The sequence below is a fragment of the Prinia subflava genome, chromosome 11, assembly GCF_021018805.1.
Source record: "Prinia subflava isolate CZ2003 ecotype Zambia chromosome 11, Cam_Psub_1.2, whole genome shotgun sequence".
Classification (NCBI taxonomy): Eukaryota; Metazoa; Chordata; class Aves; order Passeriformes; family Cisticolidae; genus Prinia; species Prinia subflava.
The window spans coordinates 7,310,493-7,338,450 of NC_086257.1; the positions used below are offsets into that span (position 1 = coordinate 7,310,493).

The 27,958-nt window shown below is 43.6% G+C and overlaps 1 protein-coding gene across 2 annotated transcripts in view; it reads left to right on the top strand.

The window, feature by feature from the left end:
• Window positions 1–363: 363 nt before the first annotated feature.
• PXYLP1 (2-phosphoxylose phosphatase 1) overlaps window positions 364–27,958 on the top strand; it is a 48,947-nt gene continuing 21,352 nt past the window's right edge. Inside the window, exons 1-2 of one of the 2 annotated variants that reach the window (XM_063408364.1) lie at window positions 364–523; window positions 15,147–15,281. In XM_063408364.1, coding sequence (XP_063264434.1) covers window positions 15,203–15,281 — 79 coding nt within the window. In that variant the 5' untranslated portion in view covers window positions 364–523; window positions 15,147–15,202. The remainder of the gene's footprint in view (window positions 524–15,146; window positions 15,282–27,958) is intronic. The other variant, XM_063408365.1, reaches the window with a different exon arrangement.

The window sequence follows — 27,958 nt, forward strand, 5'->3', positions numbered from 1 at the left end:
ATCCGCTCCAACGCTGCAGGCTGACAGCAGCGGGAAGTTGAAAACCACGGCCGGGGCGTGGGGAACCCGGGCTGGGTGCCCGCTGTTGGCCCCGGAGCCTCTCTGTGGCTGCGAAGGAAGGCGGCTTCAGAGGGCTGACGCTTCCCGGCTCCTTGGCGGGCGGGCCGCGTACGCGGCGGGCGGCAGCGGGCGCCCCGTCCACATCAGCTGTGGGACCAAGTCCGCCCTGTCCCGGTCCCATCCCGTCGCAGTCCCGTTCCAGTCGCAGTCCCGTCCCATTCCCGTCCCCGTCCCCGTCCCCGTCCGGTCCCCGCTGCCCGGGCAGTGGCGGCGGCGGCCGGCAGGGGGCGCGGGCGGGCGGTGTGGCCGTGGGGGCGGCGCTCGGGCGGGCCGGGCGCTCGGCGGGCGCGGAGCCGCGGCCGTGGGGTGGCGGCTCCGGCGGCTCCAGCTCCGGCCCCGGGAGGAGGCGGCGGCAGCGGCTCCCGCTCCGGGCCCGGAGGAGGCGCCGAGCGCGGCGAGGCAGGTAAGGGGCGGCTGCGGGCGGGGCCGGGCCCCCGGCGGGCAGGTGGGACACCGCCGGCGGGGAGCGCTGTGGCCGGTGTCCCGGCACGCCCCTGCCCTACCCGCGGGGCTCCGCTGCCCGGTAGGGGCTCGGCGGAGCAGGCGGGCGGTAGCTGCCGACGCCCGGGGCGGCGGGGGCGCGGCCCGCGCCCGGCTCCGAAAGGGGCAGCGGGAGCGCTGCGGGCGCGGAGCCGCGGCCGGCCCGGCCTGGCGGGCGGGGGCTCGGCCGGCAGCCCCTCCGCGGGGCCTCGGGGCGGGCCAGCCCTGCAGCCCCTCCGCCGGACGGGACCCGGACTGTGCGAGCCGGGTGTGTGACCGGGGCTGTGCGAGCCGGGTGTGTGACCCGGGCTGTGCGAGCCGGGCTGTGCGAGCCGTGTGTGTGACCCGGGCTGTGCGAGCCGTGTGTGTGACCCGGGCTGTGCGAGCCGTGTGTGTGACCCGGGCTGTGCGAGCCGTGTGTGTGACCCGGGCTGTGTGACCCGGGCTGTGCGAGTCGTGTGTGTGACCCGGGCTGTGTGACCCGGGCTGTGCGAGCCGTGTGTGTGACCCGGGCTGTGTGACCCGGGCTGTGCGAGCGCTGCAGGGCAGGGGCTGGCGGGCTCATCCCCCTGCCATTCCCCCCGTCCCGAGCCTGGCTCGCGGGTGCCCGCCTCGGCTGGAGCGGGGCTCCGCCGCTCCGGGTACCGGACTTGTCATCCTTTGTTGGCGGGTACACCGTGGCCGAAGTGAACTTTGTGAATTCACCTGTTTCCTGATGCCTCTTGTCTTTAGCGTGGTCCCGTAGCATCCTTTTCATCGCACATACTTAACCTAGATAATTTTAAGGTCTTGAACAGACTTCTTAGTGTATCTCTGTGCTGTAGGTTCCTGAGAAATGACCCTGGACGTTTTGGCAAGCATGGGCTTCTCATTGGAGGTGTGCTCTGATGGACATTGTCTTGGCCTTCGTGCAGAGTGTAGCCCTTAAAAAACAAAACAAAACTCTGTGAAAGCGTGTTTTACAATGCTGGGAGTAAGGGCTGAACAATGCATTTGTAAACACTGAATGCAACAATGCATTTGTAACCTGAATTTCTGGACTGATCACTTTACATAAAGTCTTTAACAATGAAAATGACAGGGTGAGAAAAGCATGTGTAATGACTTTATAAGCCTTTTATTTTGTCTGGCATCATAGTCTCAGATGAGCATCTAAGTACATATCTTAAATTTTCTCTTCTACAAATTTTACAAAGATATTTTTCTGTGATGAAAAAACCAGTACTGAATAAGTGGCTCTATCTTTGTACTAACTGCAAAAGCTGTCACATATAATAAGTTATTGTGCCAGTATTACAATAGTAATGGGATATTAAACCAGCACATTTTGGCAGTAAGTAGCTGTAATACTTATGCCCTGTTTTGAAGTCTCTAGAAGGAGGATTAGCTCAGACAGATTTTGTAGTGGGAGGATCTGAGTGAGATGAAAAGCAAAAGCTGCTTAATTTTAATCTTCTCAAAAAGGTAACTACAAGTAGTGCACATGGCTAAAACACATATGCTCCTCTCTCTAATGGCTTTTAATTGTAGTATCTTGAATATGTTATGTAAACTCAGTAGTACTGAAATACTACTTTTTATAAGATTCAATCCATACTGAGCAAGCTCCCTGTTCTGGGGCAAAGGAAGCATTGAGGGATGGCAGGGAAGGTCTGACAACAGCAGAACTGTAAAATGGCTTTGGTGTAACTGAGGCTGTGTCTGTACCTGTGCAGAGGTGTGCCTCGGCTTAGGCTGCAGGCATTTACTTAAATTGTTCAATTTTCATGATTGGGAACTTCATTTTCTCTAAGAGCTTTTTTTTGTCTTCTGAGCTTTTTTTGGTCTAGTGTTAGAGGTGGGCATCTTGAAGTGAAGAAACGGAAAAGCAATGCTTTGTGGTCTGCAGAATCACTGTCTCCCATGAAGTGTGCTCCTCCAGTGGTTTTACAAGGGGTGTGTATGTTTACACACTTACCATAACCTCCTTAGACAAATGAAACCGAAAGTGTCCTGTGAGCTTTCTTATGTATGTTCTTTTTTCATTTTCACAGTCTCATAGGAGACCTTTGAAACTAGACTTTAATTGAATTTTTTTGATGTTTTATCTGATGAAGTTCCAAATATTAAAAAAAAGTTCTTTTGCATACAAAGGCTTTGTATTTTAAGTGTGTCTGCATGTTATTGCCCAAAACATGAACGGTGGATTCATGTGGTTCTGAATGTGGCTTTTATCTGGATTTATGGTCAGTTCTAGTTGCATAGCCTCGTCATCTCCCCACAGTTTTATCTTTTGACCAACAATAGCACGTTGGCCATTAATTAAGTGGAAAACCACTCTGAGATATTGTTGCTCACAAGCATACATCACATGAGCAAAGGAATTAAATGTTAAGCCACCCACTAACATATGCTTTTATGATTTAGATTTATGGTTTATGGCGGATGCTACAGAGGAGGTGGTGGTGCTTTAATTGTTCAAGGAGGTGGAGCCTTCAAGCCTGCCTCTAGCAAAAGGATGAAGGTGTTCTCCCAAGAGCTTGGGAGTGTGCACAGAACACACAGCTATTGCTTTGGCTGTTAAGGGAATCATTTGATGAAGGAAGTATGAGAAGATTAAAGAAAATGGAGTTTGTTACAGGGAATACAGGAAAGTTTTGGGAGTTACTGTAGATAAGATACCAATAACGTGCAGGGAAAGATATCGTGGCAGCCCAGCTCCCCTGACAGGCACTGGAGCAGCACACACAGAGCTGTTACCAGCAGCCTCCAGGGTGAGAAAAGAGCTGCTGATAAAGAACCTCAGTGGTCCAAATGTTGGACAAAGAGTGTAGTTTGGGCCAAAACTGCCCCAGCAGTGCATCACGTTCAGGAAGTGTTTGAACAAAGCCTTTAATCTTGCCCTTCTCTAGGTGAGTCACCTTCAGAAGGGTGTGTTTAAAAAACTCTGGCTTGGATGGTAAATTATATACCTTTATTAGATATTTTTTAAAAAAGCAACTTAAATTTCACAGCAAAAAAGTGAAGATATGTCAAATGCTTGGGAGGAGACTTAAATGTAGATTTCATGCAAGATATTTGCTTGTATGGATTTGAGTGTCGTGGTAATTTTAATGGCCTTGTATTAAAACTTTGCAGTGCTGATAAAATATTGTGCTTCAAAATGCATATTTTTTATTTATTTTTGAAATCCTTTTGAAAATACTTTCTGGAACAGGGACTGGAAATGCAGGCCAGTGTATGGCATAAATTGCACAGAAACAGAATTGGAAACAGTTGGTCATAAAGCTATGTAAAGGATGATGACTGAGGGTTTCTGTAGCAGTTTTCCAGGATGATTCTAGGAATGCTCTGCAGACTGTGACATGCTTCATATTCTGTTAAAATCAGGCTGCACTTTGGTGAATCCCAAAGTGAGTCCCCTGAAGCAAGAATTTAGCTTAGCACACTATTTAGGGCAGAAGAATGTGGAAAATTTTATTGTCTAAAATTTATAGGGGAGGATACATGAGTCTTGACTTATGTCAATGTAGGAGCATGTGAGGTTTGCCCATATGACTTGTTTTGTGCCATTTGGTTTAGGTTAGAATTCAAAATTCATGTTCTTGTTTGTCTTGAAAATATTAGATGTTCTCTGATTACAGCTGGGTGAGACATTTTTTTGTTCAGTGAAGAAATATAAGAGTGGGAAGGTGTACTGTGACAAATGGCATTTATGATTCTTCTTAAAAAAACAGATAATGCCTGAATCATCAATGTAATGGTTCATCCTAAGCAGCAAGGAAGAGCATTCTTTCTGCATTGTGCAAGCTGATAATAGAAACATTTTCCAGGAAGGCTACATAGGTAGATGGTAAATGTGTGATTACATACTAAGTGGTTCTGATGACAGGCAGAGGATTCAGAGCATGATTGACAGGCTGTTTCATATTGATTAGAGAAGTAAACTGGGTTTTGAAAAGCTAGACAGCTGGCATATTTCTTTAAAGTAGCTGGTTTTTGGAAGCTGAAATAATTAGGCTTATTTGTTTGTGCCACATGGTAAACACTTTCAGAAGGGCTGTCTGGAAATACTCATCAGTGGCTGTTTTTCAGCTGATCCATTCACAGTTTTTACAGCCACCTAAAACTTCAGCATGAACCAAGAATGAAGTCAGTTTCCCCCCCAAATTGTCACATCCACGGTTTCCTTTGTAAAAATAACAAACCAGACACGAGAGCTGTGTGTCAGTGTGTGCAATAATAAATGTCACAGTTGTGCAGTGGAAGATGCTGAACTGTGCCTTCCCGGTGCTGGCAGTGGGACCCTGCAGACAGCTGCTGCCCTCTGTGGTTAATCATTGTTCAAAAGGACAAAGTAATGCTGGCACTGGTTCTTGCACTCTGCCATGCATTTCTCATGCTTTATTCACCTTCCCTGCGTCTGTGGTTGTGATGTTGGGTTGTTGATTGCTCCTGAGTCTGAACACAGCTTGTGTTTCTCTCTCTGAAGACCTTTGGGCACCTTCATGGGGAGCTTATAAAATGTAAAACCAGCTAAGCAACTAAAGCAACAAAACTGTAGCCAAAGGAAATGCTGGGACATGATGTTTAATGCCAGCGCTGTTTACCTGAGCCTATTTTTATTTTTCCTTCTGAAGCAATGACTCTCTGCCTGTGCCTGTGTGTTCAGCTGTCTGTGAGATGATGTGTTCCTCGTGGTTAGCTTGGCTGCTGCCACAAGGATCCAGGGAAAAGCCAGGCCTGCCCCTCTGCCAGCAGCATGGCTCTTTTCCCAGTATGCTGCCTGTGTTATTCCCCATCCAGCTCTCCAGCCAGGCAAGCTGGCAGTTGTGCAAAGCTTTGTGGGGAGGAAAGGGCAGCAGAAAATGCTGACTGTGTGCTAATGCATCTGTGAAATCACCATTCTGGGGTTAGATTGCAGGAAGATGACAAAACTGCTGAACAAAGTATCTTGAATAGTTTTTTCCTCTCCAGTATGAGCTGCAATGGGTAATAGTGGAATGTGTGGAGAAGCACAAACTTTCCATTTGGAACAGAAGTGTGTATCTGCCCTGTAATTTCGAATCCTTGAGATTTTATGGAAGTGGCTGAATATGGAAGTTTTGGGTGATTTGACTTACAATAATAGGATGGAACAGATCTCATGTAGGGCTACAGGCAGAAGAAAAATCTTTTGGGATGAGGGTCAAAATATAGCTTAAACACAAGGATAGGATAGAGTAGAAATGTGATGGGTAATAAAATCAATATCATCCCTTCCATCCCTCTTGCACAAACACTTCCCAGGCTGTTGCACTGCCATTTTTCACATCTACAATTAAGCTAATTTAGGAAAATGATGCTTTACTATGTGGAAAGCTCTCAGTAGTGGCCAAATCACCAGATGTGAATTGGGACATTTTAGGGTGAGCTGACAGCTGTGGGGGAATGGCTGGGGCACTGGGTTCAAATTCTGGCAGTTTTCCAGAGGTGAGGAATGAAGGACCAGGTGAAGATGGGATATAAGACAGGATGGGGAGTGGGCTGAAGAGATAAAGTCTCCCCAAATCCATTCAGGTTGGATACTGTGAGCAAATGAACCTGTGTGAGCCCCTGAGGTGTGTGGGTGTGTGACTTCCACCAGTAGAATATGTGTGTGTGAGGTAGGGTATAACCTGACCCAGTATAAGGTCATTGGAATTAAAAGAAGTACAGATTTGGGAACTCAGATCACATTTCAAATCCAAATCTAACCTAAGTGGAAGAGCTGACAAGCAGTGAAGAATACTGTCCTTATCATTAGCATCATCTTGGACATTACATGGGATAAATTTGACTCAGTGTGGGAAAATAAGCATTTTTCTGTGTTTATGAGCTTTCTTCACTGATCTGTTTATTCAACTTGTCTTCCCTGGTTGATCACAACCAGCTTTGAGTGTATCCCTGCAGTGTTTAATTCCAAAGTTAGTGCCAGAAGAAGGTATTTGCCTCAGGACACAACCCCTGGCACAGGGGCAGAGGGAGGCAGATTCCTGCTCAGAGGAAACACACGCACAGGGGAGTGTTATTGCAGGAGATGGAGCTGTTCAAACAAAAAAACCTGCAAAAAAGTAAAACCTGAACTTCAAAAGAAACCCCAAAAATCATTTAACAATTCAAGCATGTTAGCTGCATTGCCTTTGTGTGCTTTTTGGAGCTGTGATGTTATCTGATCAGCCACTGCCTGTGATCTGGGGGTGATTAGGATCTATGCTTATGGTTATGAGCATATGGTATATAGTTTTAAAATTGTAAGTTTAAAATAATTACATCCTGGTGCTGTTTTTTAAGAATTATTTAATTTTCTCTATGTTCTAGAATGGTTTTGCAGCCAGTTAATATTCAGTTCTGGCCTAGAGCCATCAAATCATACGGTTTCCTTCAAGTTTCATAATACTGTTAAAAAGAGTTGCTCAGTTTCCTTTAAGGAAGTACAAGAACTTCCTTTGGTTTTGTTTTTACTTTCTCTGCCTTTCAGAGGCTTGTATGAATTATTATTGCATAGGAAAAGGAGTAGGAATATGGGGACGTTCCTGAAGTGGATAACAGAGTTGGGCTTGTGACAGATCTTCCTGGGTATTAAAATCTGGTTCAAGCAGAGCCTCCAAAATGATGTGTTGGACTGATGGGTTGGTATTGACCTCAAGTTTTTTAAGACTTCTACACAGTAGTGTAGGACACTGATCTTATTTCCAACCAAAAAGAGGTGATCAAAGCCAGATCAAAACACTTGCTGAAAGTTTGTCTGAGCTGAAGAATCTCTTGAATTAAGGGTTTATGTGGACCAAAAGAAACCAAAGTTAAGAACACCTACTCCTGGAAGTATTTCATGATCTCATATGTGTGCTGTTCAAGTGAGTAAACCACATGAGACCTGTAAAGGCATAGTTGGAAAACCAAAGGCCAAAGCATGGTGATTTTCAACAATTCATAAAAGGAATATGAAAATAAGAGGTTTTAAGCTGGTGAAGGAACTGCAGTGGTCTCTTCAATACTTAGGATTTGGGTATGCCATGAAGCCTGACTTTTTAAAAAGGGGAATAGGTTGTGATCCATCGTTATTTGAACTCTGTTGAAAGCTTTGTACTTTGACAGATTTTATTATAGATTGGATTTTGTTGGTAGACTGTAACACAGCAGTGAAGCTTCTCTGTGGTTTGAGGGAAGCAGTCTGTGCTGTATCATGTTCTGTCCAAAATGTGGCTTCAGATTCAAACCCACATCCTTCAGGGATTGTGCTGCACCCTGAGCTTAGAGCAGCGTTGATGGTGCCAAGCAGACACCTCTGCTAAGGCCTTCAGAGGTTCCCTTGGGTGCCATGTGGAGCTTTTGTGTTTTCCATGGTGTGCAGCAGAACTCACAGAGGTTCCTGTCTGCCTCTGAGCCTCAGAGTGACGTGGAGCATAGCATCAGTGACTAAAAGTACAAATCAAAAGGGAGAGAATGTGTGAGCTGGCAACGTGGATCATGCTGCTGACCACTGTTTTGTCCTCTGGTCTAAACAGATGTCTAAATCTGTGAGAAAGTAGAACATAAAGGGCTCTGCAGACAGCTTGGAATAAACATTCCGTAATTGTTTCTATGTGCAGCCCTGCTTTTTCTCTTTGTTTATTGTCAGAGCTAATTTAGACTTTTGTTGAGTTCCTCCAGGCAGGGCATGTCATCCCTGTGTCCTGGCTGATGGGAACACTGCATATTCTGTGTAAATAGACCAGTGAAGCTGGTAGGAGCAAAAATGCCTTTGCTGCCAGGGTGCTGCCAGAGCCTGGCATGAAGGCAGCAAGCTGTGTCCAAGCTGAGTGTAAAGGGAAATGTTCTGGGAGAAAAGGAGACTCAATTTATCGTGGTTTTATTTATTTATTTTAATGAAAGGATGTGTAGAATGTGGAAACATTATTTGCATTATTTGAATTGCAACTGTTGAGGACTTCTCTCACATATACTGATAATTTTAGGAATAGTAGAGAGCATGGAGAAGGAAAAGAGCATTCTAGGGCAGTGACTTCATCCCCAAAGAATCAGATATTTATTGTACCTTATACTCTCAAACTATGGTTGTCTTCGTCTCTAAATTAGTTCATGTATTTACTTATATTTTTCTTATTAATAGTTATAGGAACATTGATTATGTAGAAACTGCAGCATTGATCCTGTTTAGTGACTTCATGACAGAAATTATTGTGTTTGGTCTTAAAAAAACCCCTGTTTTGGCTTTCAAGTTGTTTATAAGGGTATTTACAACTCACAGTTAGGGTATTTCTTCCAAAAGTACTTGTTTGAGTTGTCAGAAGCATTTGGTTTTCGAAGTGTTTCCTTGCAAGGTGGTTAGTGGTCAGAGTACAGGGAGGTAAGCTGACACACCTAAATGGTTTGCTGTGCAAGGGTGAAAAAACCAATTAAAATCCAACACTTCATGATCTTTTCATGCTTTTTTGACAGTTCCCATGCTTTTAAAATTTTTTTTTTACTCAGTTATGTTTGTTCAAGATAATGTGGGCATCATTTCACCAGAAAATTGATGTAACTGTAAGGAAATTCCAGAAATTGAGAGATTTCTGGCTGAAGAGTCAACTTCCAATGCTGTGAAACTCATAAAGAATAGCTGTAGTGTTCTAATGTTACACTGCATTAACTTAATATTATTGCACAAAACCTGAACATAGGTGTCTCTGCATGACTGTGTTTATTGCCCAGTTTCAGGAGATTCATAGACTGGTAGGTTTTAAGTTCAATAAAACAAATACATTCTAAAGGACTTAGACTGGCAAAATCAAATGCAAACCTGAACTATGCAAACATTTGTTCTGCTCACATCTCTTGGCCTCTGGTACCTGAAAGAAGGCAGCTCCCAATGGTGACTGAGCAGGACAGAACTGCACAGAAGGAAACAGCCAGAAGGAAACAACCAGAAGGAAACAGCCAGAAGGAAACCCCTCCGAAGGATGTGAGCTGAAGGTGGCTGTTCCAGCATTTCCAGTATAAAACTTTATGAGAGTCCTGCTCAAACTTGAAAGCTGCTGAGGAGAAAGAGATGTTTAATATGTTCACCAGTTTGTCTGCTTGTGCACGTTGAGGTTTGAAAGCTCAGATTTTGGAGTCCAGGGAACCCTGTATTTTGAGAGCAGTGGATTATCTTTGAGGTGTGCCAATGCTCAGCCTGGCTGTTGGTCCCTTCACCACTTCTGTGTGCTCAGCACTCGTCAGGCTTATTAAATTCAGAGGTAAATCTGCTGCACTGGGAAAGTGAGCGCTGTACAGAGGGGCAGAATTGTTCAAAGATCTGTTTGATCCCCTGGCTTGCATGGAGTGGGAGCTTCTGCTGCTCTCTTGGAAGGCTGGGCAGTACTGCTGGGCCACTGCAAAGCTTTTGCATCTTGCAGCACCAGCTGGGCCAGCATGAGGGTTTTAGAATGGGCTAGGTAAGAAGAAACTTGCAAACAGAAGACAAGAAAAATTTGGATGTGGACATTTTATTGTACTAAAATATATTCAGTAACTTAGCTGTTTTTCTTTTGTAATCAGATACTTGTGGTAAAATGTTAAGTAGTTAAGAAATAAAAGTATTTTATAAGTAGCTATTAGTTTTTACATGTAGCCGTGTTCTATAGGACAGGCACTGTTGTTGGCACTTGCTGTTTCCATGCCTTACTTGTGGAGTGGTACGTTGCCTTTTTTATCATGGCTTTTTTTATCTTCTCTTAGGTGTTGGGGGTTTCTTTGTACGTGTGTTGTTTTGTTTATTTTTGCTTCATGAGGCTGCTGACCTGTTTGTACTTCCAGTTGAGTTTTGCATGTCCTGTGGTTACTGACTTCCAGCTTAACTCATGGGGTGAGTGGGCTAACACGAATAACACTACTGAGCAGGCCTTATTTAATATTTTCAATGATGAGCTGGTTTTACTCCTTTTAGAAGTGTTGTGACCTGTTTATTTGTAAATGCTATTTGAAAAAAAAGAGTGTGCTTCTTGTTTTTTTCCAATGGGAAAATGGAGGGTTGTGCTGAGCAGTATCACAGATGCTGTGCTACTTTGTGGTGCCGTGCAAAATGCACCCTCAATGTTGCAGGGATCATATGTCCAATTTAAATTGCTGCTGCTGCAGTGGCTGCAGGGGTTTTGTGAGGGTTTCCTCACTGTGACAATTACAGGCATCAGTAACTAAGCAGGTCATGCTGACCAGGGAATTGGTTCTGCTGCGTGTTCCCATTTCCACTCTGTTCTGGTTCTTGCACTGGTGGATTTGGTCATGACCAGAAAATCCCAGCCACTATTTTACATTCCTGCAGGGAAAAAAGGCAAATTCCTTGAAGTGCCAAAGAAAAGGCTTGACTTGTGCCATTTGCTGACACAACTGTTTTCTGTAGTTGCTAATTCAAGAGTATGAACTCACTGTCTGAAGTTGTCTGGGGGCTGGACTTGTGAGCAGATGAAAAATGTGCCTGGTAGGCTGCCCAATGGCTGGGGAGAGATTGGTGGGGCATCACGAGTTAAAGTCAGGGCAGAACTTTTCATTGTAATTGTGTCAGGAACTGTAACCTTCATTTCAGATGCCTTCAAAACAGGCTTTGTCAAAAAATAAGCTTACAGATGTAGATGAAAAGCAAAAGATATATCAAAAATAAATTATAGTTAAAATCTCTTATGCAGTGTAGAGATAAGAGACTGATGGGTGGGTCCCTGTGTTACTCTGTGACCTTTCCTAAAACTATCTATGAATGTTACTCCAAATCAACCTTTTGTTGCCTGTGGGCTTTTTGTTCTCCCTCCTACACTCTATAAGCTTGCTCTGAAATATACTTTTCTCTGTCTTTGGCAGATAGTTATGTACAGACTGAGCACTGCCTTCCTTTTGGAGCAAAGTCTCCATTTGTCTTTGCTGTTTTTTTCATTGTGATCACTTTTGCTCACTTGTGCTTTGGTAGACAATGTCATTTTGATGCAGCATGTCAGATAAATACAGTAATTTTATTGAGGCAGACTTTGAGGAGTACTATTGATTATTTATGGAGACATGCTGTTTTAATCAAGTAAATTCATTTAAGCTGTCATGGTGAGTCAGTACAATTCTGTGCTTGCTCTTCATGCTGGAGAGTAGGTTTGTATTATAGATGGTGATTTAGAGGATGTAACAGCATCAGTCAATTGGCACAGGAGTTTGGCAGTGCTGGTTTACTGTCACATCTAATCTCACTTTGAAAGCATTGATATAAAGTTATTTTCAGGGCCTGACTTAAACAAAAGAAGTTTAGCCAGTCAAGAAGTGCTTTGTGTCTGTTCTGCTGAGGAGCTGGTGCTGCCAGGGCAGGTTCTGTGTGGTGGCAGTGCCCCTCCAGTGCTGAACACAATCTAGGTTGGTGCTGCCAGCTGCTCTGCTCTGGCCTCCAGGCTGCCTGCCTGCCTCTCTCCAGCATTTCTAGGTAGTTACTAATTTCTCCTGACTCCCTGGCCTGGCCTTCAGCCACAAGGCTGTTTTTACTTTGTGTGAGCACGCAGTAACACCTTGCACCAGCACTTGTGTGAGATTAGATAAGTACCCGGGGTGCTCTGAGTGCTGTGAGTCATTCTGGCGTGTTTTGATGAGCTGAGATTTGGGATCATGTTTAAAAGGAAAAGTTACATTCTGTGGATAGGTATGCTGCAAAAAGTGACTGAGGAGTTGCCTTTTACCTGCATTTCAATGTAGCACGCTTTATTAATGACAATCCTTATGAATTTCTAAACTGTTTAAGTGTGTCACATTTAAAATTAGTGTGGCTAGAATGTTTGGATTTTTATAGGTCATTGTTATCAAGTACTGCATTTATAGAAACAGAACTGTGGAATTGTTTAGGTTGAAAAAGGTCAAGTCCAACTGTTCCCCCAGCACTGCCAAACCCTGAGCACCAAGCCCTGAGCACCACCACATCCCCAGGTCTGTTAAACCCCTCCAGGGATGGTGCCTCCACCACTGCCCTGGGCAGCCCGTTCCAATGCTTGGCAGCCCTTTCTGGGAAGAACTTTTTCCTGATATCCAATCTAAACCTGCCTGTCTCAGGGGTGAACATCAATCCCTGCACTGTGGGCAGGTGTCAGGAGCTGCTCCTGGCCCTGAGCCCCGCCTGGGTGTGGTGCTCACCCCTTTAACAGGCGAGTCCTTCCTCGGCTGGGAAGGGCAGAGCCAGGCTCTGTTCCTGCAGCCCAGAGAGGTGGTGCTGGCAGCTGGTGAAGGAATTGTCCTTTGGGAATTCAGGGTGTGAGGCTGGGCCAGGACCTGCCTCTGTCCTGGGTAAGCAGATAAAGAGCAGCAGTGCCAACATGTCAGATTAGCAGAGGATGCTCTGCAGTGCTCTTGCTCTGTCAGACTCTGTCCTGAACACCCTAAATGTGTTTCACTCTGTGGTTTGTTGTTCTGTTTCATCTGCATGTAAGAATAGTTTTGTGGGAAGATAAGGTTGTTTTGCTTTTATTTCTCCCCCCTCCAGGCTTCCTTTTATATTTTTTAGCTTACCAGTTCTCACTTCAGTGAGTGCTCTCCATTCTCACTGTACTGCCCTCCCTTACATGTGCTGGCCAGGTAGAGCTGTGCCCTGGGGTAGCTCGTGTGCCAGCCTGGAGGGGCAGAGGCTTCAGGACTCAGCCTCACATCCCTGCACCTGATTCCTGCAGCTTCCAGCCGAGGAGGAGCTGATGGCAAATTGTGTTGACAGCCTTTTAATTAACAGCTGCTCAGCAGGAGCTGTTCCTATTCCTCATAAGTTGCAACAGAGCAACTTTTAATTTGTTGGCAAGCCAGAGTGGATTCAAAAGAAAATTCTTTCCACTTTGTAGTTTCTTGAATGATGCCTTCACACTCAATGTTTTAAAGCTTCTGATCTTGCAATTAAAGCTTAAAGCTCATTAAGCTTACTCAGGAAAACATTTTGCTAACATGAAGTAAGATCTATTTTTCAGTCTTTAATATTTTTTTAGTGGTAGCTTTATTTTATGCAAAACAGTATTAATCTGTGTAGACTGTGCATAAGACCTCTCATTCCTGAGAGCTTTTTAACAGATTTTACCTTCTCCTCCCTGCTAAATCTATTTTCTGCTCTTTCCTGTGGTTCCTTCTGTTGTCCCATCTGTTTGGTTGAACTGCTTTATTCTCTCCTGGTGTTTGACATAGACTAATCCTTTTACCTTCTATCCTTCCCAGCTTTGTTGAGTTGCAGTGGTGTAGTTCAGTTTTGCTTCTGCCTGCCTTTCACATGGATGTTCCATGATGAGCTATGATTTTTTAACATGAGAACTGTTAAAAATTGTTCCTTCCAACTTTCCCTCTCCCTCTCTTTTTACTTTATTTTTATTACTGCTTGCACATGCCATTTATGGTGCTGTTGGCATTTGGGAAAAATACTGTAATGACTCTGGTTTCTTGCTTCTCAGAATCTCCAGATCTTTCCATTTTCCACAGTTTCCAAAAGCTGTAAAAGTAGCTGTCCAAGTAAAATGAGGTGGAAAGACCTCAGTCCTGCAAAATGTATGTGTTTAATGGATTTCACGTTCTGCAATCACACAACTCTTTTCAAGACCAGCTCCAGTGGATAAAATAATTTCAGTGATTCCTGAGACCTTTTCAAATATTAGTAAGAAAATAATTTGGGGGGAGGGGAAAGGGAGCAGTGTAGAAAAAACCCAGAATTTCGAAGTTGTGGTTTTATCATCACTCAGAGATTACAATCTTATTAGAGGTGGTTAGTTTTTGGAGTCTAGAAGAATTTTGGTAAGCAAATATGTATTAATTACTTGTGTATGTAAGACATGTCATTCTCAAAAGCAGAAAAAATAAAGAGAGGCCTCATTCTGTGAGGAAATAAGTTCTGGGGCAAAAAGAAACAGTGGAGTCGAAAAAGTTACTTTCTGTCAACAGGTTTGAATGTTGTGTCATAAATAGAACTCAGTTCAAAGGATCTGGGAATCTCAGAAGGTTTCTTTCAAGACTAACCAATTTCCTGCAGCACACTGTCAGTGCTAGGAGGAGGAATCTCTTGCACATAAGAGCAGCTGGTTGTTTAAAAAAGAAAAAAAAAGGCATGTAGGGGGGAGAGCAACCCCCTCTCATCCCTTATATAGAGCAGGAGAACCTACATCTGTGAAAACTTCAGCAAATTCTGTGCTCTTCAGAATGTCATTTTGCAAGGAAAAGTGTGTTTGGATGTTTTCAGGAGATGGCTTGGGATTTTTGTATTTTTGTTTTTGCAATGAGTAATGACTGCCGAGGCTTTATTCCTTTTTTGTTTACTGTGTAGTGGTATTGACAGCTTTTCTTACTCTTTTTTATCTTAAGCATTGTGAATGTGAGTATTAACCCTGTGTTTGCAGGAGCAAGTCTGATTTTATGGAAAATGGAAATCCTTTTTATTTACCTGAAAGTTTTGTTGTGGAAATACAGTTAGGAATCTATTGTTAGGATGAAGGCAACTTCTCCATTTTGTTGTTGCCAATTTGAATTGCCTTGTGTGCTTGCCTTTAAAGAATAACTGACGCTTCCACATCTGAAATATGTATTTGCCACTGTTTTGTTGTTTGCAGGAACCACAGCTATCTGAAGATGAAACCATGAAGAGCAAGCAGAGTGAAAAATAATAATGCTTTTCCGAAACCGATTTCTGTTCTTGCTGGCCTTGGCAGCCTTGTTAGCCTTTTTGAGCCTCAGTCTACAATTCTGTAAGTGTCCTCATGTTTTTTACATATAGTGCTCTATAGGTGTGTTTAAAAATGACCATGATTATGTGTTGTTTAAGCATTCTTTCTTTACTGAAATATTTGGGGGTTGTTTTGGGATTTTTTCTTTGTTTGTAAGGATTTTTGTTTGTTTGTTTTCCAAAAAGTAAGAAACATAGTTTTGTGTGCTGTGTAGGAATCTATACAATCTAGAGGGTTCAAATCAGGCTTTTTTATTTGGAAAAATCTGCATTTTGTAGTGCAGTTAAGTAATTGAATGTGATTGAATCCTTTCTTGAAAGCAGACAAACCACATTGGAGTGAAAACTGCTGCAATTCCTATTTTACATTGCATCAGACCAGATGGGATTGAGGGAACTGCTGTGAGAGGTTTGAGTGCTGGAACTTGTCCTGATTTCTACCTCACATCAGCAAACTTCATGCAGTTGGCTTGGTTCATCAGAATTGCTTGGTTTGTTTAAGAACAGATAAATTGTGTTGTGCTTCAGATGAATTTATTGAGGTTCAGTGCAGAGAGCCCTCGCATCCTGACACCTGAGCAGGAGGTGGTGCTGAGGGCAGGGCAGGTGACAGATGAGATAAATCAGCCCTGGGGCTGCTGCTCACCTGCTTTAGGAGAGAACAATTCCTAGGTAAAGCCATGTTTTGTGATGATGTGACTGTACTGCTTCAGGAGAGAACAATTCCTAGGTAAAGCCATGTTTTGTGATGTGTCTGTAGTGCTTCAGGAGAGAACAATTCCTAGATAAAGTTATGTTTTGTGATGATGTGTCTGTGCTAGTGCACAGCAATGCAGTGAGTTGCTGTTAGGAGGCAAGTAAAAGTACACAGCCACAGGATAGGATAATGTTCTTTGTTGTTGTTGTCATCTTTCATTGTGCTTTAATGAGCACAGTCCTTCTGGGCCGTGCCTTTTTCTGCATAGGGTAAAAACCCTCAAACTCAAAAAGATTGTTAGAAATTAGAATGTGGTTTTTGCACATGACAGACATGCCTCAAAAAAAAAAGGGAGGGAGAGAAGATGAAAGAAACTTTGTGGTTTTCTGCTATTATTTTTGTGTGCTTAAACTCATCTGCATGTAATAAAGGGACCTGTGGCTCTGAATTGCTCTTTCAACCTCCTCTGGGCACAAGCCAGGGGCCCTGATTGCAGCTTATTTTGTCCCTTAGGCTCGTTATGGCTCTGCCCTTGATGTTGCAGGGTTGGTTATGAATTGTGCATGGGGTGAAGGTCCTAGAGGAGCTGCAGCTGAAACATGAAACTGAATTGTTAACTAAAATGAGTTTTATTTAGAGATGAGGAGGCAGGCATTTAGGAGAGTGAATCACATTTCATCTAAAGATAAAATTATTTTCTACTTAATTAGAACATAACATCTCTGCTAGAGATAAGGATGTTTGAGAGGTGCTTTAAAAAGCACATAAGCTGCAGCAGGCAGCAACTGTGAAGCTCAGTGCCAGTACCAACACTGATACAGGAACCTTTTCATAATGAGAACTGCAATACAGTCCACTGGGAACCAAAACATTCAGTCTTATATCAGTCTGATAGTTTAACTTCTACCAGCTCCAGGATGTAGAGCAATTAGTCCAAACTTGGAGCAAAGACCATCTCCACAGCAAACCCCAAACTCTCTTGGATCACTTGTGCTGTGAGCTGTGCCAGCTGGGCAGCCTCAGCAGCTTCAGGTGAGTCACCAGGGCTGTCTCTTGTTGCTCTCCTTATCAGGAACTTTGTCACATCCCCATCAGTGCCTGTTTCTGTCAGGAACATTGTTTTTCCACATCCTCAGAATGTTTAGCTTTGGGATTGGTGAGTCAGGCTGGTCTCAGCATTCTTCAACACCAAAATTCACATGAGCCCCTCCTTCTCCATCCAACACTTACAACTTATTTGCAAATAGGGTAAAATCTGAGCAATTTCCCCCCCACTTTGGCAGAGCATCCTGCTCCAGGCCCCTCATGACAGGGCAGATGCTGAGGTCTGGAGCAGTTCCCCAGTGGAGCTGGTGCAGGGTCTGCAGCACAAGGCTGATGGGGAGGGGCTGGAGGAGCTGGGAGTGCTTAGCCTGGAGAAAAGAGGCTCAGGGGGATTTTATCTCTCTACAACCACCCAAAAGGAGGTTGTACAAGGTGGGGATTTCTCCCAGGTAACAAGTGATAGGACAAAATAGGCTCAAGTTGTGCCAGGGGAGGTTTATATTGGGTATTAGGAAAAATGTCTACCAGAAGGATGGTTTGGCATTGAAACAGGCTGCTCAGAGCAGTGCTGGAGCCACCAGCCTGGAGGGGTTCCAAAGACATGTGGATGTGCACTTGGGGTCATGGTTTAGTGCTGAACATGGTGGGACTGGGGTAATGATTGCTGTTCATCTTAGAGGCCTTTTCCAACCTAAATGATTCTATGATAATGATTTCTGTTCATGGAATGAAAATGAGTGTTTATACATTTAGACTCAGGAAAATGCCCAACCCACTGATTTGTTTTGTTTGTTAGAAGGGAGGTACCTCCTGAAGCATTTGGAGTGGAAAGGAATGTTTTATGGTGTTGTGAGATTGTGAATCTCTGTTAGCAAGCAGTGCACAGCTTTGTGGAGGAGGGCTGGTAATTTTAAAATATGCTACTGCTTTTCTAAGCATGCAGTGTTGAAAATGTCTGTTACTTTCTGTGATAAATTTGTTTATAAAAGCAAAACAGTAACACTAAATATATAATTATACAAGGGGTACATACCTTCCTTTTTCAAACTTCTGCTTTAGAGCTAACTCCTGTAAATGCTTGATATTTTATCCCTCTTATCCACGTGTGGAACTGTGGCATTTGAAGCCAGACTCAGGAGGTGTAGCTGACTCTGAAGCAAAGGGAGCAGTAAAGGCTGAGCTCAGCTGATTTTCTGACTCAGTATTACAAACAGCCCACACTGGGATGGCTGGCAAGGTCACAGTCTGGCTCATGCTTCAGCTGGGAGGGCTCAGGAGTTGCTTGCAGCAGTTTGCCACCCAGTCAGATAGAAAAGGCTGCTGGTTTACTTTGATATACTGTGCTGGGAAGGACCTGGAGCTGCTTATGAGCAGCGATTTCTGCAGCCACCATGAAGTGGAGGTGATGAGGGTTGTGTCAGCAGCCCAGTAAGTTTGTCCTTGCTTGTAAGACAAACTCCTGAGGCAATTGTTTCAGAGCTAAGAGTTGTCACAGCTCGAGTTTAGACGCTTGGGAAAACAACCAGTGTAGGACCTCAGAATCTTCATGTTGGTGGGCTGGGGATGGACCCAGGATTGATAGAAACCTCTGTCCCCTGTTAGGATGTTTGGTTGTTTCTTTTCTCTGGTGCCTTCTGAGTTCTGTAGTCTGCTTTCCTGTGTTCAACTCACAGGGTAAACCAGGGAGAAAATTTCCCCCAAAGTCTCTCTCAACAGCTCTGAGAGCTGAAGTCTTCTCTCCCACCAAGAGTTTCAGTGGACGGACATGGAGCATTTGGCTGGATCCAGGCCAGGAGCTGTCCCCAGAGCTGTCCCAGGGCTGTGGCAGGCACCTCTTGGAGCCAATTCATGTGTGCCACATGTTGTGTGCTGGCTTGGCTGGCTGCACCAAATGCCAGCTACATCTCCCTCATCTCCCTATCCTGGGTAGAAGAGACAGAAGCAGATTGCTGCACAGCTGGAGACCCTTTTTAAAGTGTGGTAGTCATTCCTCAAGGTGATGTGATGCTGTGGATCCTGTAAGACAGGCTCCTTCCTGCCAGGGTCCTCTGTCCTGGCCATTTTGGGCAGTGGGGCATTTGGCTGGTTCTGCTCTTCACTCCTTGAGCAGGAGCAAAAGGCACAGACAGGGTCTGTGTCTGATCTTTGTCTGCCCATGGGGCTGGCTGCTTGCCTGGGAATTTCACACGGAGCAGCAGGGGAAGGGAACTTTCTTCAGGAAGTCCTGCTGTTTTCAAACTCTGTTTTTATTGAGATAAATAATACCACAGTTTGTTTTTTTTTTCCTGAACATACTTGGTGAATGATGGGAGAAATGCATTTGAGACACATTTGAAAATTTACTAGAATATTCTTATACCTATTCTTAGTTTTGTCAGGTTTGGTTACCATTTCTAGTAGGCACATAGAAGGCTTTTAACAAGGAGTTTATACTTGCTGAAAACATACAAGCCTTAACAGTCCTAGGTATCTTTAATATAATGATGTGGCCTGGACTTCAAAGCAAAAGATGTGCCCTCAAGTTCAGTTTGGCCATTAATGCATTGTACATTAAACCTGGAGCAATCAGCAATACAGGGAACCTCTCCTGAATTGCAAATGTCACTGGATTTTGTACATTTGAATATTTAAATAGTGTAGGAAAATGACAGTGTTAAAAGTTAACATAAAAAAGATGTTCCACTGCTGGCTAGAAGAGTGCTCTGACGTGTCTAATGGATAATTATATCAATGGAACGTTTTTGTTTGGGAAACCCACTGGATAAGGAAACTGGTTGACTTCCAAACCAAATAAGACTGGCAGATTAAAGTTTTATTAGGAATTGTCATGGTTTCCCTCTTGCTTTATGTTTGGGGCCAGGTCTGCAGAAAAGAGTGGAGAAGTATTTTTCTTATAGTGTTTATCATTCCACATATGTTTTTATTTTTCTCCTCTTTGTTGATGTAAATGGTCATAGTTGTAAAACAATTTAAAACTGCAGCATTAGAGACAAAAGGAGAGCTGGTTTTGGTAGACTTGTCGGTTTAGGCTGTTCTAAAATGTACTTGTGTTGTTTTTATCTAACTTTTTCAGTGTTTTGCTTTGTCAGAAAAACTGCAGAATGGAAAAATGACCTGTGCTAGACCGTGGGCTGTATTTTTTGTCTCTGTAAATATTATCTGTCATGCTGTTACTAAAAATGGGCAGTTTCCTTCTGTGCAAACACAGAGAATATATGTAGGGATACTTCACTCTTTTTTTCCAGGAGAAGAGGTTGCATGGCTGAGGTCTCCCTGCTCTGTGCTGTGTAAGCTGCCTGGAGCAGTGCAGAGGGAGGGTAAATGCAGTGGTTGGGGACAATTCTGCAGTTCAGGGACAGAGGATGGCAGTGGCCCTACATCCAAAGGAGGTGTCAGAATCCAGCTGTGGTCCCGCAGCCTCAGATAAGGAGATAAGACAGAATTTAGGGCCCTGTCTATGTTAATTGCATTGGTTAGCCCTTAGGTCAGCTCAGGAACTGGAGTTTACAAGGAGCCCTGGCTTCCTTTTTCCTCCTAAGATTGGTACCTGAGAACCCAATTAGGGGGCAAACACAGGCCTGTCATTACACTGGAAACATCTGTGACAGCAGGAGCCTCAAGGTGGGTGTCCTCAGGATGATTTGAAAATTTATCCATGAGTTTCCTTGAATAAACCAAACAGAAAGGCAATTTAAAAGCTATCTGTTAGGATGCCATGTGTACACTCTGTAAAATTTGCTTGACAATGATTTATTTTCTCTGTAATCAAAAGAAGGTAAATTAATTTTTCCTTGTTTTACTTTTTTTTGCTATTTAGTGAAAGCCTAAGGAAAGTAGCAGTCAAGAGAAGAGGACCAAAATGATAGTGGGATAGCATCCTTTTTTACAGGGATACTTTTTATAACCCTGTGGCTGGCATCAATTCCAGACTGTCCTTCTGAAGGCCCTGACTCTAGGGCAGCTCTTCCCCATGGGGCTTCTCTTCTGCTTTAGAGTTTGTTTTGCTACATACTTTGATATTTTGATCGGGAACTTAGGCTTGCCTTTTGATAAAAAGAATGTTGGTGACTGATTGTTAGGATGTTTGCCACTGCCCTGGCAGGGTGATGGTTCCCATGTCAAGTGTGAGAGCTGTTTTATGTTTTTTTGGAGTTTTTTAAAAATGCTTTCTCTGCCTTGATGGGTCATGCTTGGGTGTTGGTGTATCAGCATGTCTGCAAGTGACATTTGGCTGTTCCAGTAATAATTTCCCTCTACTTTCTGTCATTTGATTTTGCACTGGAGGTTTTGGTTTTAGAGATGAGTCACAGGAAGCAGAAATTGGGATTTTCCACACAGAAAAGCAGAAGAGTTTTATTTCGTTGGCTTGAGCTTTGCCAGCAGCTCTTTATGAGGACAGTGTGGGCATCATGTGCAGCACTGGAGTGTTTGGGGTTCAGCCTGAGATCCCTTCAGCCCTGCTGGGAGCCCTGGGCAGTTCTTGCTTGGGTGATACTGCATTTTGCTGGTCCATACAAGTAACTATATTTAAAAAGCCACAGCTTTAGAATTCTTGGTGTAGAGAACTTGTTTTTGTCATGTGTTACCAGCATACAAAATTAAAAGGAGAGCAGATATCTCCCTTCATGAATTTTGCCTTCAAGCTCATAAGCATGGCAGATTTTCCACTCATGAGAAGTCTCTCCGGGTTTTGTTTTTTAGAAGTGCTAATTTAATCTGAATTTAAGATTAAAGGGAAAAACGACCCACAAATAATAAATTCAAGGCTCTGTACATTTTAGCAGCAAATGAAGAGAACTAACTGTAACTACAGAGGAGTTTTTTGTTAAAGATCCTTTTTATGTTTGTAACTGGAGTTTTAAATAACTTTTATGTGATTTTTCAGAAGTGTTGTTACAATGCTTCAGTCCACAAAATGAACCCTTGAGGGGAAAGGGGACATGAATGCTTGAGAATGATACTATGAGACAGTCTTACTGTCTCCTACAAAAATAGAGCAATCATTTCAAAATAGCTGCTTTAAATATAGGTCAGGTTAAATCTCTTGAGACAGGATTTGACCAACAGAAGTTACTTGTTAGGCTACAGAAGTTCATAATTCTTATTTAAATATATATTCTGACTTCATCCATGGTGGTTAGTTGGACTGTATTTTAGCAGAATTAATAGGAAGTGTTAAAGCACATGTTTGAAGGCTCCTGTACATTGATTCTGTAGTGGTAGGTCAGGTGATTGATTTATTTATGTATTAGCAAATTCTATTTTGTCATTAAACCAGTTCTCTGCCCCTCCTTTTTCACAGCTCTTGAAAGCCAAGTCAGGCTGCCTTACAGGTCACTGCAGGCACGTTTTAGAATGGCATGTCTGTCTTTTAAATCCAATAAAATTATTCCTAGGATTTTCCCATATGTTAATTGTATACTGGGCTAAACTATGTTTTAACAACTGAAACCTTGTTTTTAGATTTGGATTTTCACCCTATTTTGTTTGTAGAAAAAACAAAAAGAGAATATAGTTTCTAATGGGCAGCTGTCACATGGTGTATAAACGGTGAGTCAGGGTCAGCTCACACAGGTGAAATCTGCACAAGGTAAAGCCTCAGTTCTCACAAGAGCAGGGCCCCTCTGGTGGGGTTTGCAGTCTGGCTCGTGTTTGGGGTTTTCAGGGTGGCACATGGGGCCAGTCCCCCTGCCCTGGCTGCCAGGGCTCTCTGGGAGGTGGGCCCTGGGCTCTGCTCACCTGTGTGTGGTTCTGCCCTCCCTGCTCATGTTCCTGTTGGGCTGCCTGGGTGCTGGGCACTGATTCTAATCCCTGGAGGTTTGTTCTCTCCATTAGCAATTTCTCATCTGCTCATCCCCTTCCTTGCTACAGGGCTGCCTTCCCTTGTACTTCTGTTTTTCTCATGTTAGAGATGATGACATCAAAACAAAACCTGGATGTCTTAAGCTGAGCAGGCAAACACAGCCTTGCCACTCAGTTTTAGTAGGAGCCTTTTGTTAATCCTTTGCTGACCACTCTGATTTTTGAACAGTTTTCTGAGAATTCACAATCATTCACATTTTATCTCTCTTACTTTACTTTGAGCAGAGCTTTTAGGACAATGTTGTCTATTAATTGCAAATGAGTTCATCATACTTTAGTAATTTGCTGTCCTTTGTTTGAGATTTGGGTTCTGCAACTTGAGAGAATGTTCTGACCCAAATTTCCCTTCTCTCCTTGTTCAGTGAGCAGAATTTCAACAGGACAGTACCAGAAAAACTACCTTAATGTCACTGGGTATAATGCACTTGTGCTTTCCCTATTTCTAGGCCATGTGCAATCTTTCTGAAAAGCGTGGAGGGCTACTTAAACTTCATGTTTGGTGATAGGTTTGTTTCTCTGAGCTGTGCTTTGTCCTTGCATTAATCCCCACTGTGCTGCTGCAGATTGAGTTGAAAACCATTGGGGTTTATGGATGTGCTGGTTCCACTGTGTGTCTCTCAAAGAGAGATGCTTAATATGCTTCATACAGTTGTTCATGTTTCTTCTTAGTCCTTTTAATTTTTCTCTTGCCAGTTGTCTTTTGGGCAGTTTTGTTCTTTTATCTGTGCTTTTGCTGGGATCTCATCACTGAAATGCTACAGTGACTGACTTAATCCAAAGGGTCTTGTCACTTGACTGTGAAGGTTTTTGAAAAATTTATTGTGTGTTCTTGGGCATGTGGAGTTTCTGTGATTAATAAAGTGTCTCAAACTGTACTGATTTTGAAGATTTTAATGCCTACAAGCAGTTTTTATTGCCTTTTGTTTTTTCTAATAAGAGTAATCTCTGTTCCCCAAATTAGTTCCCTTTTAGCTTTTGAAAGCTCATTCTCTGAGAGAAAAGCAGTGCTTGTACATACTAAATGGCATTGTGGTTTATTTTAAATGAGGCAGGGTTTAAGTAGTTTGTATTTAAAAGACTGGGGCTTTTGTGGACTTGCTGCAGTGAAATATGAAATCTTGTAAAATGGAAGTGATTTCCCTTCATTACTTTTGTGAGATGGTTGGATTAAAAGAGCTGGAAGCATATGTGATGTAATTTTGGCTTTACCAACTGTGCACATTAATGCTGAATGAAGACAAGAAGTAAGATTCACTGTCTTCCCCTAAGCTGTTTTATGGAAAGAGTCCCAAAGATACCAATAATTCTCTCATCCTGAGAGCACTGTTCTGAATTCCCGAGATTGATGATACTCATGGAAGGCTTCCCCAGCACAAAAATCTGCCAGGTTCTACTGTATTAAATATGTTATTCTGAGGTTTGCTGCTGGCAGCTCCATGGCAGCTTTCTGTGCCTTGCCTGGTGTTGACAAGGACGAACAAGTGAGCTGCTTTGGCTTGGGTAAGCAGTGGCATATGGTGTTGAGATCACTTCCCTGAGCAGGTCAGCTTGTGGACAGCAAGCAGTTGGGATTAGATGTGAAACAGGAAAGTGCTAATTTAATGCAGTAGTGAAAATATTGATTTGAATTTGTAAGGCTTTTGATCTTGGAAGGACACTGCTCTAGAGAAGTGCCAGATGTCTGTGGATTGTGTCTGGCTGATGACATTAACATATGAAGCAGTTTGTGCCCTGTGCAGAGGCTGTGGCTGAGCTCCAGCTTTGGGCTGGCAGCCTCTGACCTCTGCCTCTGGCCAGGTGTGCAGGCAGAGAGGGCAGCAAGCAGGTCAGGAGATGAAGCAGCAGGTCAGAGGATGCCTTTACCAGTGAGCAGATGCAGTTTGTTGCAGCCAGAAGCTCCTGCTTTGGTGTTCTGACACCGGGGGAGCAATACTTGTGAAGATGTGATGGGCAGAGCTAAGGTGGGATTTTGAGTCCCTTTATTTCTTTGTTTTCCCTGTGTATTTTGGGATTCCTGTTTCAACAGCTGGTTGTTCTAGTACACGTCCTAACAACAGCTGACTTGAATGTCAAAAGACATTGTGAGTGTTTTGGGATGAGTCTGGGGAGAAGCCTGAGGAAAAGAGGAGTTAGGATGATGGAAAGAGCAGTGCATGCTTCCCCTGTGTGCAGGGAGCATTCATTGCTGCAGCTGGAGCGAGTTCATGTCAGCAGCAGACTGCTGGGTCACAGAACAGGAGCAACTCTTCACCTGTCTTGAGCTCTGCTTTATGGGGCATATTTTTGTGTCATGCCCAGCTGCTGTAGATGAAAGGATCACTGAAGCCCGAGGATTTGTAGCCCATGTTCCTGAGAAAATGCTTTTTCTGCTGTGTGTTCTTCTGCTGTGCTGAATCTTCTTGGCTGCTATGTTGGTGTTCAGTTCACATGTGAAATCTGCCAAGCATCTTTTTTTCAGTCGTGTAATTGCTGCACAGCTTCTCACTCCAGTGTTTGTGGGAATCACACAGGACAAAAGGAAAAACAAACAAAAACAAACCCCAGAGTAAAAGCAAAGGTCTCCATCCCCTGGAAGAGGATGGCAGAGGCATTCAGTACAGTGTAGATCAGTGTAGAGCAGTTGATCTTTGTTTTGAGACAATGCCATGGAAATGGGAAGGGTTGCCAACCATTTCTGAACACAGCTGATAAAAGCTGTTTGCAAAATCTGTTCCAGGATAGTTCAGTTGGATTCATTCATTTAGCTCTTGCTGAGTTCTGTAGTGAGATGCAGAACATGGTTTAAAATGTTACTGCAGTGCTCATGAATCTTGTTGGATGAGTAGCAGTGGCTGGATCTATGGTATTTATAAAAATCCCATGCTCAGGCCATGATTCCCCCCTGTTCAGTCTTTGTGTATTTAAGCCTTGTTTGGTGGCCCTCAGGACACTGATTTGATATTGCTGAGGTCTCCTCACAGCACGATGAGAGCTCTCAGCAGCAGGAGGGGCTGCAGCAGAGTGTGGTGCTTTATGGTGTTTGTTCCCCTCTCATTCGGAATCGCAGCCTGTGGTGGGCCAGCACCAGCAGAACTGCGGCAGTGTGAGCACTGCTGGGGCTCCTTTTGCATCTTGCCACCAAACAACCTGGAGAAGGAGCAACTGTGCCTTGAGCAGTGTGTTTACAGAGCAGCAAACTCGGCTGGACGTCTTGTAAGAGCCTCCCCTACTTCCAGACCGAGTGCAGAGCCAAGCAATGGGGAAATTAGACCTGCTGAAAAACAAAAGCTTTAGTATGCACATGAATTTATTTTAAAAAAGTAGTATATCAAATTGATGAAAGTAGAAGTCTATTCTGTGATGAACATTGTCGAGTTCCAGTGTAGTAGGAAAATACAATAAAATACAGCAAGGAATTTTTCACTTTGGGAGGAGAAGTGGAAAATGATTGTCATCTCTAGAGCTTGAAAAGGCTCAGCTTTGCAGTCAGCGTTGCTGGGTTATTGCTGTCAGGCTGAAAATCCTGGAAGCTATTTAGGCAGTGCCATATGCCCTTCTGAATTGTCCAGTGGAAAACAATGGGGGGCGGGGGGAAACCCTTAACACGATAAAGCTCTTTTCAGAGGCACATCTGGACTTAATGAATGCAAGCACACATTGTATAATTTAATATATCTGCTTAAATTAGGTCTCAAACACAAGAGTACAAGGCCTGCCATGTTGTGTTTGGTGCAAAAAGGATTTTCTTAACATATTTATTCTCCTCATGTATGCCCGATTGTGACCTTGTAAAAAAATCTGCTAGCCATGCAGCTAATGCAGCTGGAAATAAGAAACCTGTTTTCTGCAATGCTGGTGTTTGAAGCTGGTAGGCCACCAGGCATGGTGTTTGTGTGTGATTGTTCTATTTTACCTTTGAACATGAACCCACAAGTGCTGAAATCTGGTCTCTTGCCCTGGCTCTGGTGTGGAATAAGGCCCTGGGTCAGTACCTGTGAGCTTGAGCAATTGCTCCAAAATGAAGAAAACCTTTAAAGAAAGTTCACAGCCTGTGAGCCAGGAAACAGGCAGACAAGTAGGGTTTGCCCCACTTGTGGAAAGGGGTAGGAGGGTTGGCTATTTCTGTCCAACTCTGTGAAAAACAGCTGAGGAGCAGCCTATTTATAGGAGTTCTCAGTTGTCCATAGGAACATTTGCATCTCTAGTGGAAAACTTTAGGGGTCTGAAAACCAAGAAGGCTGAAGACTCAGATGGCATTAGACTGAATAATAAGCTTTTGGTTGCATTTCATGAAAGAAAATGACACCAGGATTGATTAGAAAAACGAAGATGCACTTACAAGTTGTGGCTGCAATTGTATTGTGATTGTTCTGGGGAGAAAGCAGGGACTGTGGTGAGAACACTCCTGCTGGGCTGTAACTTCCATTTCGCTTGTGCGTGGCAGGAGAGCAGTGCTAAGGCTAAGGTTTTTTCCTTATGTCCTAATGTGTGTGATTTTCTTCAAAACACACATATACATAAAAAATCTAAATACTCTAGAGCTCACACTCATTCCCCCTCAGTCAGATCTGACTTCCCCTGGGTTAGCTGAGGGATATCTGCAGCCTCCTTGTTTTCCTGAGTTCCCATTTTCTGTCGGTGAGCCTGTGATATACAGGATGCTTCAGAAAACTTACATTTCCTACACTTTAAACAGAGAAACAGCATTTTTATTTCACATTTCCCCTGGATATTTTTTCAGTTGGAGGAGAGTTGTTCCTGGTGTTGGCTGCCCTGCTCCCATCTCCAGCATGTTTGGGATGGAGACTAATTGTAGCTGAGTTCTCCATGTGGAGAAGGGCATGAAGGGACCTGATGCTTCAGGCTCTGTGGTGACTGAGTCTGCAAGGCTAAAAGAAAAAGGAAGTGCACCTCTTTTCTTGATTTAAATCACAAGAAGTAATTGGGGGAGGAAATGGGGCTGTTACTTCTGTACTGACTCTATGAAACTGAAGATGTAGTTTGAGGAATTACATGAGGAAATAGAAACAGTACTTAACAGAATTTTGAAAGCAGCGTTTTTCTAATATTGACCCAAGTAATGCAGAAATTTACCCAACAAAGGTGAGTGCACCGAA